Source organism: Scyliorhinus canicula, chromosome 18 (genome assembly GCF_902713615.1).
Source record: "Scyliorhinus canicula chromosome 18, sScyCan1.1, whole genome shotgun sequence".
NCBI lineage: Eukaryota > Metazoa > Chordata > Chondrichthyes > Carcharhiniformes > Scyliorhinidae > Scyliorhinus > Scyliorhinus canicula.
The window spans coordinates 41,302,673-41,317,985 of record NC_052163.1 but is presented as its reverse complement, the minus strand read 5'-3'; the positions used below and the strand labels follow the sequence as shown (position 1 = coordinate 41,317,985).

Sequence of the window (15,313 nt, the reverse complement as noted above, 5' to 3'; positions counted from 1 at the left end):
ACCCATCTCCTCTCCCCCTCCCCTCCCCCTCTCCCCTTTCCTCCCCCCCCCCCTCCTCTCCCAATTCCCCTCTCCCCCCTCTCCCCATTCCTCTCCCCCACCTTCCCTCCCTTCCCTCTCCCCCATCTTCCCTCCCTTCCCCTCCCCTCTCCCCCACCTTCCCCCTCCCCTCTCCCCCACCTTCCCTCCCTTCCCCTCCCCTCTCCCCCACCTTCCCTCCCTTCCCCCTCCCCTCTCCTCTCCCCCTTCTCCTCACCCCCCGTTCCCCCTCCCCTCTCTCCTCATCTCCCCCTTCCCCCCCTCTCCTCTCCTCTCTACCCCCTCCCCTCCCCTCTTCGCCCTCTCCTCCTACTCCTCCCCTCTCCCCTTTCCTCCCTTCCCCCTCCCCTCTCCTCTCCCCTTTCCTCTCTCCCCTCCCTTCCCCTCCCCTCTCCTTTCCCCCTCCTTTCCCCCCTCCCCTCTCCCTCTCCCCCTCCTCTCCCCCTCCCCTCCTCTCCCCTCCCCCCTCCCCTCCTCTCCCCTCCCCCCTCCTCTCCCCCCCTCCCCCTCCTCCCCCTCCCCCCCTCTCTCCCCCCCTCCCCCCTCCTTCCCCCTCCCCCCCCTCCTCTCTCCCCCCCTCCCTCTCCCCTCCCACCCTCGCCCCCTCCTCCCTAACCCTCGTCCCCCTCCTCCCTACCTCTCGCCCCCCTCCTCCCTACCCTCGCCCCCTCCCCCACTCCTCCCTACCCTCTCCCCCTCCCCGCCTCCACTCTCCTCCCCCTCCTCCACTCTCCTCCACTCTCCTCCTCCTCCCTCCACTCTCCCCCACCTCTCCTCTCCCCCCTCCCCCCTCTCCTCTACCCTCCCCCTCCCCCCCTCTCCTCTCCCCCCTACCCCTCTCCTCTCCCCTCGCCCCCCCCTCCTCTCCTCTCGCCCCGCCCCCCTCTCCTCTCTCCCCTCCCCCCTCCCCTCTCTCCCCTCCCCTCCTCTCTCCCCTCCCCTCTCTCTCCTCTCCCCCTCCCCTCTCTCTCCTCTCCCCCCTCCCCTCTCTCTCCTCTCCCCCTCCCCTCTCTCTCCTCCCCTTCTCCCTACTCCTCTCCCCCTCCCCTCCTCTCCCCACTCCTCCCTCTCTCCTCTCCCCCCTTCTCTCCCCTCCCCCCTCTCTCCCCTCCCCCCCGCCCCCTCCCCCCCGCCCTCTCGTCCCCTCTCCCCTCCCCCCCCTCTCCCTCTCTCCCCTCCCCTCCCCTCCCCCCCTCCCCTCCCCCTCTCCCTATCCCCTCCCCCCTCTCTCCCCTCCCCTCCCCCCCTCCCCTCCCTCCCTCCCTTCTCCCCTCCCCTCCCTCCCTTCTCCCCTCCCTTCTCCCCTCCCCTCCCCCCTCCTCTCCCTCCCTCTCCCCTCCCCCCCCCTCCCTCCCCCCTCCTCTCCCTCCCTCCCCCCTCCTCTCCCTCCTCCCCCCCCTCCTCTCCCTCCCTCTCCCCTCCCCCCTCCTCTCCCTCCCTCTCCCCTCCCGCCTCCTCTCCCCCTCTCCCTCCCCTCGCCCCGTCCTCATCCCTCCCTCTCCCCTCCCCCCTCCTCTCCCTCCCTCCCCCCTCCTCTCCCTCCCTCCCCCCTCCTCTCCCTCCCCCTCCCCCCTCCTCTTGCCCTCCCTCCCCCTTCTCCCTCCTCTCCTCCCTCCCCCCTCCTCTCCCTCCCTCCCCCTTCTCCCCCTCCCCCCCCCTCTCCCTTCCCCCTCCTCCCCCGCTCCCTCCCCCCCCTCTCTCCTCCGCCCCCTCCCCGCATCTCCCGCTCCATCGCTTCTCGTTTCTTCTCCCCCCCCATCGTCTTCCTCTCCCCCTCCCTCCTCTCCCCCCTCCCCCATCTCTCCGCCACCTCTCCTCCCTCCTCTCCCCCCTCCTCCTCTCCCTCCCTCCCTCCCTTCTCCCCTCCCCCCCTCTCCCCTCCCCCATCTCTTTCTTCTCCCCCCATCCCCCATCTCTTTCCTCTCCCCCTCCCTCCTCTCCCCCCTCCCCCATCTCTTTCCTCTCCCCCCTCTCGCCCCTCTCCCCCATCTCTCCCTCCCCTCATCCCCCCCTCCTCTCCCTCCCCCTCCTCTCCCCTCCCCCCTCCTCTCCCTCCCTCCTTCTCTCCCCTCCCCTCCTATCTCTTTCTTCTCCCCCCTCCCCATCTCTTTCCTCTCCCCCTCCCTCCTCATCCCCCCTCCCCCATCTCTCCCCCCTCCTCGCGTCCACCCCCCCTCCCTCCAACGTCTCCCTCCCCCCTCCCCCATCTCTCCCCTTCCCTCCCCCATCTCTCGCCCTTCTCATCCCCCTCCCATCTCCCCCCCCCTCCCCTCCCCTCCCCCCCCCCCCCTCCCCCCTCCCCCCTCCCCTTCTCCTCCCTCCCCCCCCTCCCCCCCTCCCTTTCCCCCTCCCCCCTCCTCTCCCCCCCCCTCCCCCCTCCCCCCTCTCCTCCCCCCTCCCCCCCTCTCCCCCCTCTCCCCCCCTCCCTCCCCCCTCCCCCTCCCTCTCCCCCTACTCCCCCCCCCCCTCCCCCTCCCTCCCCCCCCCTCCCCCCCCCCCTCCCCCCCCCCTCTCCCCCCTCCCTCCCTCCCCCTCCCCCTCCCCCCCTCCCCCCTCCCCCCCCTCCCCCCCTCTCCCCCCCTCCCCCCCTCCCCTCCTCCCCCCCTCCCCCCTCCCCCCCTCTCCCCCCCCCTCCCCTCCTCCCCCCCTCCCTCCCCTCTCCCCTCTCCCCCCCCCCCCCCTCCTCCCCCCCCCTCCCCCCTCCCCCTCCTCCCCCCCCTCCCCCCTCCCCCCCTCCCCCCCTCCCCTCCTCCCCCCCCCTCCTCCCCCCTCCTCCCCCCTCCCCCTCATGGCATTAGCTATGAGGTGTGGCTAGATAAACTCGGTCTGTTCTCACTGGAACGACGGAGGTTGGGAGGTGACCTGATAGAGATCTACAAGATTATGAGTGGCATGGACAGAGTGGATAGTCAGATGCTCTTTCCTAGGGTAGGAGCGTCAAGTACTAGGGGACGTAGGTTTAAAGTGCATGGGGAAAAGTTTGGAACACATGTGCGAGGCAATTTATTTTACACAGAACGTGCTGTGATGGGACCAGGTACGATAGTGGCATTTAAGGGATATCTAGACAAATATATGAATAGGGTGGGAACAAATGAAATCTAGACAAGAGTGAGTATTTTGTGGCGTCTCGGCCGGGGGTGGGGGCAGGGGAGGGAGGTTGCCATTCCGTAGGGCAGGGACTCACTTTAGATACCTGGGAGTGCAGGTTGCTCGGGATTGGGGGGGGGGGGGGGGGCTCCGTAGGTACAACATTTCTAGTTTGGTGGGGAGGGTGAAAGCTGATCTGGCAAGGTGGGATGGTCTCCCTCGGTCACTGGGGGGTCGGGCACAGGCGGTTAAAATGAACGTGTTGCCGCGGTTTCTGTTTATTTCCTAATGCCTGCCAATTTTCCTGCCAAAGGCAATTTAAGAGAGATTGAAGGAATAATTGCATTGTTCATATGGGGAGGAAAGGTGGCAGAGTTAGAAAGGTGCTGCTACAGAGGGGAAGGCGGGCAGGAGGTTTGGGTCTCCCGAACCTGATGTATTATATGCGAATGTGGAAAAGGTGCGGAGCTGGGTCAGAGGGGTTGGTTCCAGGTGGGTCAGAATGGAGAAGAGATTGTGTTTGAGGTCGGGATTGAAAGCACAAGCAACACCGCCGCTCCCTATGGCCCTGGGGAAATACTCAGGGTGTCCGGTAATAATAGCTTCATTGAGAATTTGGAGGCAGGGTCAAGGGAAATGCCGATTTGGGGCAACCACAGATTTGAGCCAGAGAAGTGGGATGGAAATTTTCGAAATGGGAGAAGGGGATTAAGACACAAAAAGATTTGTTTCTTGGGGGTCGGTTTGCAGGATTGAAGGAGCTGGGAGCGAAGTATGGGCTGGAGCAGGGGGGAATGTTTAGATACACGCATTCGAGATTTTGCCAGGAAGGAGATACAGAGCTTCCCGGTGGACCCGACCTCCGCATTGCTGGAGGAGGTGCTGACGACAGGGGGACTGGAGAAGGGGGTAGTGTTGGCAGTTACGGGGCTATTTTGGAAGAGAAGATACTGCTGGAAGGGATCAAGGCAAAGTGGGAGGATGAGTTGGGAGAGGGTATGGAGGAGGGGTTCTGGTGTGAGGTGCTCTGGAGAGTGAACGCCTCCACCTCATGCGTGATGTTGGGATGATACAGCTGAAGTCAATATATAGAGCACACCTCACAAGGGCGAGGATGAGCCAGCTCTTTGAGGGGGTAGAACCTCGCAAATCACATTCATATATTTTGGTCCTGTCCAAAGCTGGAGGATTACTGGAAGGAGGTTTTGAGGGTAATCTCAAAAGTGGCGCACGTGAAACTGGACCCGGGCCCCCAGGAGGCCATATTCGGGGTGTCGGACCAGCCGAGGGTTGGAAACAGGTGCGGAGGAAGATGTTGTAGCCTTCGCCTCATTGATCGCCAGAAGGCAGATCCTGTTGGGGTGGAGATCAACCTGTTCATCCTGTGCCCTGGCGTGGCGGGGGAACCTGCTGGAATTCTTAACTCTTGAGAAGGTTACGTTTGAACTGAGGGGAAGGATGGAGGGGTTCTACAATTCATGGGCGTTATTTATTATGCACTTTCAAGAATTGGATTACTTCGAACACCCGGGGGGGGGGGGGGGGGGGGGGGGGCGGCGGTTGGGGGAGATGACTGTCTGTGTTAATGGAGACCATGGGTGATTCCTGATTCCGTTTTGATATTTGTTTATGTTAACATGCGGGCTTCTGTTTGGGGGTTTGGTGGGAGGATGGAATTGTTGTTGTTGATATGGGGATTGACATTGTATTCGTTACTTCTTACTGTTCATTGTCGGTGGGTGTAAATTTGGGAGAAAATGTGAAAATGGAAAATAAAAATATTTTTAAAAATAGGGTGGGAATGGAAGGATACGGACTCCATAAGTGCAGACGGTTTTAGTTTAGGCAGATGGTTGGCGCAGGCTTGGAGGGCCTGTTCCTGTGCTGTATTGTTCTTTGATATACCCTTGGGGGACACCAGGATGCAGGGTGGGAAGAGAAGTGATTCTCTGTCCAGGAGATGAAAGGGGTGGAATCAGGCAAAGGCAGTCCATCCAAATGGACCACATTGGAAAGGAGTTGGAGGAGGATGGTGTGGTCAACCAGGTCAAAGACAGATCGAGAAGGAGGAGAAAGGATAGTTAATCTTGATCACATTGGATGGAATTTGTGACTTTGCTCAGATTATTTTCACTCAAGTGGAAAACAATTTCCTTCTTATTCCATGAGATACCCTCAATTACGACACGGGAGAGAAGATTGGTAATTCAAAGGCTTTAATTACCAGAGAACCGGATAGCTGCCGAGAAGTGTGGTCACAGCATGCTGCCCAGTGAGCATCACCTTATATACCGTTTCCTGGAGGCGGAGCCAGAGGCGGAGTCCCCCAGTGTTAAGCCCGGTCTTAAAGGGCCAATGTATTAAAGGCAAAGTACAGTTACAGCAGTTACTGATACCATTCATCACATTCACCCCCTGTTTTAAAAAAAACACATAGTCCGTCGGGGGTGAAAGTGGAGTTATAAGTTCAGTCTTTTGGGTGGTCTGACCATCTGTGCTGACCTTCTCCGCTCCGGTGGTGGTGCCGTGGATACGGTTGGTTTCGGTGATGGTATATACGGGAGCACGGTTGACTGAGCCGTTGCCCGCTTTGGAGCGGGGGGGGGGGTTATCCGGGGTGACTAGGGTGATTGATGCCGGCGCCAGCTGGGAGGCAGGGGGCGCTATGGGGGGGGGGGGGGGGGGGGCGCTGTCGGGGTCGGCAGTTGGTGCGGGGAGGGAAGTGTCGGTGGGAGGAGGGGGGGGGGGGGGGGGGGGTCGGTGGGGAAGTCAGCGGGTGCCAGGTCTCGCAGGGAGACGGTGTCCTGTCTGCCATCAGGGTGCTCGACGTAGGCGTATTGAGGGTTTGCGTGTAGCAATTGGACCCTCTCGACTATCGGATCTGTTTTATGGCTCCTCACGTGTCTCTGGAATGGGACTGGTCCCGGAGTCGTCAGCCAGCGTGGAAGCAAGACCCCAGAGGTAGACTTCCTGGGGAAGACAAACAAACGATTGTGAGGGGTCTCGTTCGTGGCCATACAGAGGAGCGACCTAATGGAATGTAGGGCATCGGGTAGGACCTCCTGCCAGCGGGCGATTGGGAGACTCCTTGACTGTAGGGCTAGGAGGACAGCCTTCCAAACCGTCGCGTTCTCCCTCTCCACCTGCCCGTTTCCCCGCGGGTTATAGCTCGTCGTTCTGCCCGAGGCGATGCCCTTGCTGAGCAGATATCGACGCAGCTCATCGCTCATGAACGGTGTACCTCGGTCGCTGTGGATATAAGCGGGGAAACCAAACAGTGTGAAGATGCTGTGCAGTGCCTTGATCACAGAGGCCGAGGTTATATCAGGACAGGGGACCGCAAAAGGGAAGCGGAAGAACTCATCGATAACGGTGAGGAAATAGATGTTGCGGTTGTTGGACGGGAGGGAACCTTTGAAGTCCACACTTAGTCGCTCAAAGGGTCCAGAGGCCTTTTTCAGGCGAGCCCTCTGGTCGATAGAAGTGTGGTTTGCACTCTGCACAGATCTGGCATGCCTTAGTCATGGCCTTTCCCTCCTCTGTGGAGTAAGGTAGGTTGCGGGACTTGATGAAATGGGCAAGCCGGGTGACCCCCGGGTGGTAGAGGTCATCATGGATGGCTCTCAGGCGGTCTTCTTGCGCATTGGCGCACGTGCCGCGGGACAGGGCATCTGGGCATCTGGACAGGGCTCGATGAACTTCCCCGGGCGATTAAAAAAATATATATAATTTTTATTCAAATTTCAACAAAAACGAAAACAATAACAGAAAATTCTAAGAACAAAAAAAAACAGAACCCCCCCCCCAAATACAAAAGATAAACAATAAATTAAACGCCCGTCATTGGCAAAAAACAGATATTCAACCCAAAACAAAAACAAAGAGACAACCCTCCTCCCCCCCCCCGGTTGCTGCTGCTGCAGACTTTTTGTTTTTACCGTTCTGGCAGGAGATCCAGGAATGGTTGCCATCTCCTGAAAACGCACTGACCCCCTTCGGGCAAATTTCACCCTCTCCAATATAATAAACCCCGCCATATCGTTGACCCAGGCCTCCACGCTTGGGGGCCTCGCATCCTTCCACTGAAGAAGTATCCCACGCCGGGCTACTAGGGACGCAAAGGCCAGAACACCGGCCTCTTTCGCCTCCTGCACTCCCGGCTCCACTGCAACCCCAAATATTGAGAGTCCCCAGCCTGGATTGACCCTGGATCCTACCACCCTTGATACCGTCCTTGCTACACCCTTCCAAAATTCCCCCAGCGCTGGGCATGCCAAGAACATGTGGACATGGTTTGCTGGGCTCCCTGAGCACCTAATACACCTGTCCTCGGTCCCAAAAAAATGGCTCATCCTTGTCCCGGTCATATGAGCCCTATGCAGTACCTTAAACTGTACGAGGCCAAGCCTCACACACGAAGAGGAGGAGTTCACCCTTTCTAGGGCATCTGCCCACGTCCCCTCCTCATTCTCCTCACCCAGCTCCTCCTCCCATTTTCCCTGGGCGATATTCAATATCGTACGTATAGGTGGAGAGCTATATCCTCCACCTCAGAATTTTGTCATTCTTTATTTTGCCCCGTTGTGTGTTATCGAACATAAAGGCAACCGACCGTTGGTCGGTGATGAGGGTGAAACTCCTACCGGCTAGGTAGTGCCTCCAGTGCCGCACGGCCTCCACTATGGCTTGTGCCTCCTTCTCGACTGCAGAGGGCCGCATTTCCGAAAGCGGTGAGGGTTCGGGAGAAGAACGCTACTGGCCTGCCCGCCTGGTTGAGGGTAGCAGCCAGGGCGACGTCTGATGCGTCGCTTTCTACCTGGAAGGGAATGGCTTCGTCCACCGCGTGCATGGCGGCCTTGATGATGTCGGCTTTGATACGGCTGAAAGCCGACTGGGCCTTAGCCGTCAGGGGAAAAACCGTGGTCTTAATGAGTGGTCGGGCTTTGTCCGCATATCTGGGGACACTGTGCGTAATAGGAGAAAAGCCCCAAGCACCGTTTGAGTGCCTTGAGGCTACCGGGGAGGGGGAGCTCCTTAAGGGGACGCATGCGATCGGGGTCTGGGCCTAGGACCCCGTTTTCCACGACGTAGCCGAGGATGGCTAGCCGGGTTGTGTGGAACACGCATTTCTCTTTGTTATATGTGAGATTGAGGGCCCGGGCAGTCTGGAAGAACTTCCTCAGGTTAGCGTCGTGGTCCTGCTGGTCATGGCCGCAGATGGTGACATTGTCCAAGTACGGGAAGGTAGCCCGTAAGCCATACTGGTCCACCATTTGATCCATCGCCCTCTGGAAAATGGAGACTCCGTTTGTGACACCAAAAGGGACCCTGAGAAAGTGAAACAGCCGACCGGCTGCTTCGAAAGCCGTGTAGGGGCGGTCCTCTGGGCGGATAGGGAGTTGATGATAGGCCGATTTTAGGTCGACCGTGGAGAATACACGATACTGGGCGATTTGAGTAACCATTTCCGCTATGCTGGGAAGTGGGTATGCATCGAGTTGCGTAAAGCGGTTTATGGTCTGGCTATAATCCACTACCATTCGTTGCTTTTCCCCGGAGCGGACTACCAATACTTGAGCCCTCCAAGGGTTGTTGCTGCCCTCTATGCCCTCTTTTAGTAGCCGCTGAACCTCTGACTTGTTAAAAGTCATGTCTTGGGCACTGTACCGCCGACTCCTGGTGGCGACGGGCTTACAGTCGGGACTGAAGTTCGCGAAGAGGGGGGGGTGGCGCAACTTTGAGTGTCGCCAGGCTGCAAACCGTGAGTGGGAGCAGGGGTCCGCCAAACTTCAGTGTCAGGCTCTGGTGGCTGCACTGAAAGTCCAGACCGAGCAGCAGGGGGGCGCAGAGGTGAGGGAGGATGTAGAGTTTAAAACGGGTGTATTCAGCGCCTTGAATCGCGAGGTCCGCGACACAATACCCCGTGATTTGGACCGAATGGGACCCTGAAGCGAGGGCGATAGTTTGGGAAGCGGGGTGGGTGCGCAGAGGGCAGCGCCTTACCGTGTCTGGATGAATAAAGCTCTCCGTGCTCCCGGAGTCGAATAAGCAGGGAGTGTCTTGGCCGTTGATTTGTACCCGCATCATTGAGTTCCGCAGGTGCTTTGGCCGCGATTGATCGAGCGTGATCGCTCCTAGTTGCGGGTAGTCAGAGTCCTCGATAAAGTCGGACTCACAAAATGGCCGCCTAGAGTCACAAAATGGCCGCCGCCGTCGGTCGCACATGTCGGGATTCGAAGATGGCCACCCCATGACTCGCACGAGGTCGATGACACGTCGGACGTAGGCGTGTCCGGCCGCCAAGCGGCCGCGTTGTGGGGCCTGTGAGGCCGGGAGCTTGATTTCTAGGCTTGGTGAGGCTTTTGTTTGCGGCCTTTGGGCACAGCCAGGCATACTTTAGCAAAGTGCCCCTTCTTCCCACAGTCGTTGCAGATCACGGAGCGAGCCAGGCAATGCTGACGTGGGTGCTGGCCTTGCCCATAGAAATAGCATGGGGAACCCCTGGAGTGAGCGGATCGCCGCGCGGCACATGCCTGTAGTGTGGTCGAGTCTGGAGGGGATAGAGAGGGGTTTGCAAGGTCCGCGGAGTATGTACGGGGGTTACAGTGGGCCGTTTCTAAAGAGGCGAGCGTTACCGTGCCTTGGAGATCCTTTGCCCCGTCTTCTAGGAGCCGCTGCCGGATGTACGAGGACCTGATACCGGACACAAAGGCATTACGAATATGCAAGTTCATGTGGGCTTCTGCCGTCACTGCTTTATAATTGCAGTTCCTCGCGAGCGCAGTGAGTCTCTCCACGTATTCGTCTATAGTTTCCCCGGAGAGCTGGCTGCAGGTCGAGAGCAAATGTCTGCCGTGTACCTCGTTAATCGGCTTTACGAAGCGTTTCTTTAGTATATCGATGGCAGTTTCGTAGGTCGTAGCGTCCTCGATAATGGAGAAGAGTTGGTGGCCCACCCGGGCATGTGGTAATCTCAGCTTGCGAGCGCTGTCGACTTCAGTCTCTGAGGAGTCAAGATAGTCCTCAAAACACCGGAACCAATATTTAAAAATTTCTGGGGCCTCCGGCGGCCAAGCGTCTAGGTTGAGTTTCTCCGGCTTTAGAGCGCTGTCCATCTTGATGTGTCTGGTAATTAAATTGAGATACCCTCAATTACGACACAGGAGAGAAGATTGGTGATTCAAAAGGCTTTGATTACCAGAGGACCAGACAGCTGCCGAGAAGTGTGCTCACAGCATGCTGCCCAGTGAGCATCACCTTATATACTGTTTACTGGGGGCGGAGCCAGAGGCGGAGTCCCCCAGGGTTCCAAGCCCGGTCTTAAAGGGCCAATGTATTAAAGGCAAAGTACAGTTACAGCAGTTACTGATACCATTCATCACATTCCACAATCCATTCCTTTCCTTCCACCTCATGCTTTTGAAATATATTTCCTATAACCTGTTTCCTGAGCCAGTGCTGGGTAGCAGGTTCCTAGGACCTCACAACCCGACCTTACTCGAGGCCTCGGTCTTTCTGCGGAAAAAAAACCGCCCAGAACCACTAGTCGAATTGGAAACGGCGCCCGGAGCCGGGCGGACGGACCGGAGGCGCTGCCACCCGAAGCCAGAGGGTGGATGGACCGGAAGCGCTGCCGCCCGGAGCCGGAGGGTGGATGGACCGGAAGCGCTGCCGCCCGGAGCCGGAGGGTGGACGGACCGGAAGCGCTGCCGCCCGGAGCCGGAGGGTGGACGGACCGGAAGCGCTGCAGCCCGGAGCCGGAGGGTGGACGGAGCGGACATTCTGTAGCCGACAATAATGGAGCCCGAGAGCGGAGAGAGGGAGCGCGAAAGCGTGAAGGTAAAACAATTCAGAGCGGGCTTGGGAGAGAGACTGCATTTACACAGCACCTTTCACCACCTCAGGATCTCGCAAAACGCTTCACAGCTGATCAAGTGTTTCTAAAATGTAGGAAATGTGACAGCAAAATCCCATTGACAACAGTATAATGTAACCCAGACAATTTGACCGTGGTGCTTGTTGAGTGGTAACTTCTGGTCAGAACACCAGGGGAAAACGTTTCTGCTCTTCACTGAAACCATGGCAGTGAAAGGAGAGAGAACCGTAGTTTTATACAGTGCAGCACTCCCTCGGTACTGACCCTCCGACAGTGCAGCACTCCCTTGGTACCGACCCTCCCACAGTGCAGCACTCCCTCGGTACCGACCCTCCGACAGTGCAGCACTCCCTCGGTACTGACCCTCCGACAGTGCAGCACTCCCTCGGTACCGACCCTCCGACAGTGCAGCACTCCCTCGGTACTGACCCTCCGACAGTGCAGCACTCCCTCGGTACCGACCCTCCGACAGTGCAGCACTCCCTCGGTACTGAACCTCCGACAGTGCAGCACTCCCTCGGTACTGAACCTCTGACAGTGCAGCACTCCCTCGGTACTGAACCTCTGACAGTGCAGCACTCCCTGGGTACTGACCCTCCGACAGTGCAACACTCCCTCGGTATTGAACCTCCGACAGTGCAGCACTCCCTCGGTACTGAACCTCCGACAGTGCGGCGCTCCCTCAGTAGTGACCTTCCGACAGTGCGCCGCTCCCTCGGTACTGACCCTCTGACAGTGTGGCGCTCCCTAGGTACTGACCCTCTGACAGTGCAGTGCTCCCTAGGTACTGACCCGCTGACGGTGCGGCTCTCCCTTGGTACTGAACCTCCGACAGTGCAGCACCCCCTCGGTACTGACCCTCCGACAGTGCGGCACTCCCTAGGTACTGACCCTCCGACAGTGCGGCACTCCCTAGGTACTGACCCTCCGACAGTGCAGCACTCCCTCGGTACTGACCCTCCGACAGTGCGGCGCTCCCTAGGTACTGACCCGCTGAAAGTGCGGCTCTCCCTCGGTACTGACCCTCCGACAGTGCAGCACTCCCTCAGTTCTGACCCTCCGACAGTGCAGCACTCCCTCGGTTCTGACCCTCCGACAGTGCAGGACTCCCTTGGTACTGACCCTCCATAGTGTCACGCTCCCTCGGTACTGATCTGCCGACAATGCGGTGCTCTCTCTGTACTGACCTGCTGGCAGTGCAGTGCTCCCTCTGTACCGACCCTCCAACAGTGCGGCGCTCACTCAGTACTGACCCTCTGACAGCGCGGCACTCTCGGTACAGACTCTCTGACAGCGCGGCGTTCTCTTGGTACTGACCTGCCGACAGAGCGACTCTCTGTTTGTACTGACCCGCCAATAGTACTATGGTTTTTCGGTACTGACCTGCCAGCAGTGTGCCGCTCATTCGGTACTGTCCGACTGCATCACTCCCTCAGTACTGACCCTCAGACAGTGCGTCACTCCCTTGGTGGTCATGGAGACTTTCAGTCTAGGTTTTATGTTCCAGACAGTAGAACGGGACCTGAACCAGTGACTTTCTTATTCAGTAGCAAGATTGCTACTCGCTGAATGGCAACTGACATTGTACACAAATATATAATTTATTTAATGTTACATATGTAAAACATGTTACAAATTTTATTTTTTGTTTGTGGGAACTTATTGTTGCTCTAGAACAGAAGGAGACCGACCATTCAGCCCATTCCATTACTGACCATTCAATGAGATCATGTCTGATTCTTCTATCACATTTCGAACAACAATCCTTGGTTCCATAATCTTCCACGCCCTGGCCTACCAATATGCTATTAGTCTCAGTCTTAAATTGTTTACTTGACCACCAATCTAAAGAATTTTTATGACACTTTGGAGCAGAGACTTAGCGCAGATATTTTATCTGAGGTGGAACCGCTGGATGGAAAGAAACATTTTTCTGGTTGGGGAAGTGCAGAACAAGGGGGCATAACCTTAAAATTAGAATAGGCCGTTAAAAAGTGAAATACGGACACATATCTGTTACCCAAAGAGTAGTTGAACTCTGGAAAAGGCTATGTAGATGCAGTTGGAATTTTCATGGCCGATGTTGGTAATTTTTTGTCAGGAAAGATATGAAGGGCTATGGAGAGAGAAATGGTAAATTGAATTGATGTACAGATCATAATGCTCTGATTAAGTGGTGGAATAGACTTGAAGAGCTGAATGGTTGAATCCTGGTCCATTGATCCTGACCTTCAGATCTTTAAAAATATATATTTTGATTGAAAAAATGTTTCATTATGGACTTCCGGTGGCGGCGATGTCCGAGTGAGCCGCGCATTCGGCGGGCTCTCACTCTGGCGGGCGTTTAGGGGCTGATTCCCCGCGATAGCGGGACCACGGACCTGAAGGAAGGCGGCAGTGAAAGTGCTGAGGAGCAGGCTGCGGCACATGGAACAGCGGGAGTCCAGGAGGCAGAAGAAAAGAGAGAAAAGGGGACAGAGACAAGGACCTGAAGAAACTTACCTGGAACCTAAGATGGTGGACACACGGACCCTGGACTCAGCAATCCAGCAGGCGCTGGATAACATGCTCCAGGTAATGAAGTCCAGTTTTGAAGCGCTGAAGCGGGACAGCTTGGACCAAATCCAGAGAGCGGTGGATCAGCTGAACCAGAGGCTGGATGCACAAGATAGAACATAGAACAGTACAGCACAGAACAGGCCCTTCAGCTCTCGATGTTGTGCCGAGCAATGATCACCCTACCCAAACCCATGTATCCACCCTATACCCGTAACCCAACAACCCCCCCCCTTAACCTTACTTTTTAGGACACTACGGGCAATTTAGCATGTCCAATCCACCTAACCCGCACATCTTTGGACTGTGGGAGGAAACCGGAGCACCCGGAGGAAACCCACGCACACACGGGGAGGACGTGCAGACTCCGCACAGACAGTGACCCAGCCGGGAATCGAACCTGGGACCCTGGAGCTGTAAAGCATTTATGCTAACCACCATGCTACCGTGCTGCCCTAAGATGTTAAAGTTAAGGAGCTGGGAGAGGCGTTTAGGAGCAGGCGGATGCGCAGACGGTTGCGGCGCTAGAAGTTGACGGGCGGAAGGAGCGACAGAGAAGACTGCTAGATAGAGTGGAGGAGCTGGAGAATAGAGCCGCAGGAACAACCTGAGGATGGTCGGCCTCCCGGAGGGAGCTGATGCCGCAGCGTTTGTAGCAGACCTATTGATGCAGCTGATGGGGGCCGAAGCCTTTCCGTGACCGCCGGAGCTGGAGGGGGCATACAGAGTGCAGGCGAGGCAGGGGCGGCCTGGCGGACCCCCCCCCCCGCTGGATGGTGATTAGGTTTCACAGGTTCGTGGACAAGGAGCAGGTGCTGCGGTGGGCAGAGCGCCAGGAGCAGCGCGTGGAACAACAGTGTCCTCCGCATTTACCAGAACCTAAGCCAGGAGGTGGCTCGGCAGCGATCAGCCTTTAAGAATGTCAAGGAGGTGCTGTTCAAGAAGCACGTGAAGTTTGGTCTGCTGTTCCCAGCTCGTTTATGGGTCACGCATCAGGGTCAGCACCACTACTTCTCCGAGCCTGAAGAAGCGATGGACTTTGCGAGGGATCAGGGGCTGGTCCCGAAAAGAGACCACACGAACGTGAATTAGGGCCCGAGGACAACCGTAGGAAGGTACGCCGAATGGGCCTGGACTGCTGGTCAACGGTTTGCTGGGCCAAAGGTGCCAAGCGGAACATTTGGGACTCTTTCCTTTATTCATGGACATTGGTTTGGGTTTTTTTTTGTTTTGTTTGTTTTTTCTCTTATGTTGTTGTTTTTTCCTCTTTTTTCTGTTTTTTCCTTTTTGGGCGGATTTGTACTTTTTGTGCAGCTCGCGGAGGACACTGGAACCGGCACGGTAACGAAGGGGGGCCAGTCAGCAAGGTGGGGCGAAGGACTTGGGTTGGGGGGTTTTTTGTTGTTGTTTTTTTTGTTTTGTTGATGTCCATGCCTTCCTGTGCCAGTGAGTTTGCTCCAGTGGGTTGGAGAGGGGGATGGGGCGCCGGGGAGTGAGGAGGAGGACGGGGAAACAATGGGAATGAGACAGGAAGGCGCCGGAGTGTTGAGCCACCGGGCTAGCAGATTGGCTCGTAAAGGGAGTCAGGTGGGGGGGGGGGGGGGATCACAGCCAGTGGATGGCAGGGGTGGGGGTATCGGGGGATGTTGTTGGGGGGGGGGGGGGTGATTGTCCTGCTGACGTGGGAGGGACTTGAATTAGGCACTGGTAAGGAGGTCGAGGGTGGAGGCAGCCAACGATCGGGCCAGGAAT

At 57.5% G+C, this 15,313-nt stretch overlaps 1 protein-coding gene across 1 annotated transcript in view; it reads left to right on the top strand.

Annotated features, from left to right (window-relative positions):
• The first annotated feature begins 10,814 nt into the window (after window positions 1–10,814).
• Window positions 10,815–15,313, top strand: part of LOC119953109 (probable ATP-dependent RNA helicase DDX41) — a 92,448-nt gene continuing 87,949 nt past the window's right edge. The window contains exon 1 of the mRNA XM_038776959.1: window positions 10,815–10,968. Coding sequence (XP_038632887.1) covers window positions 10,927–10,968 — 42 coding nt within the window. The 5' untranslated portion in view covers window positions 10,815–10,926. The remainder of the gene's footprint in view (window positions 10,969–15,313) is intronic.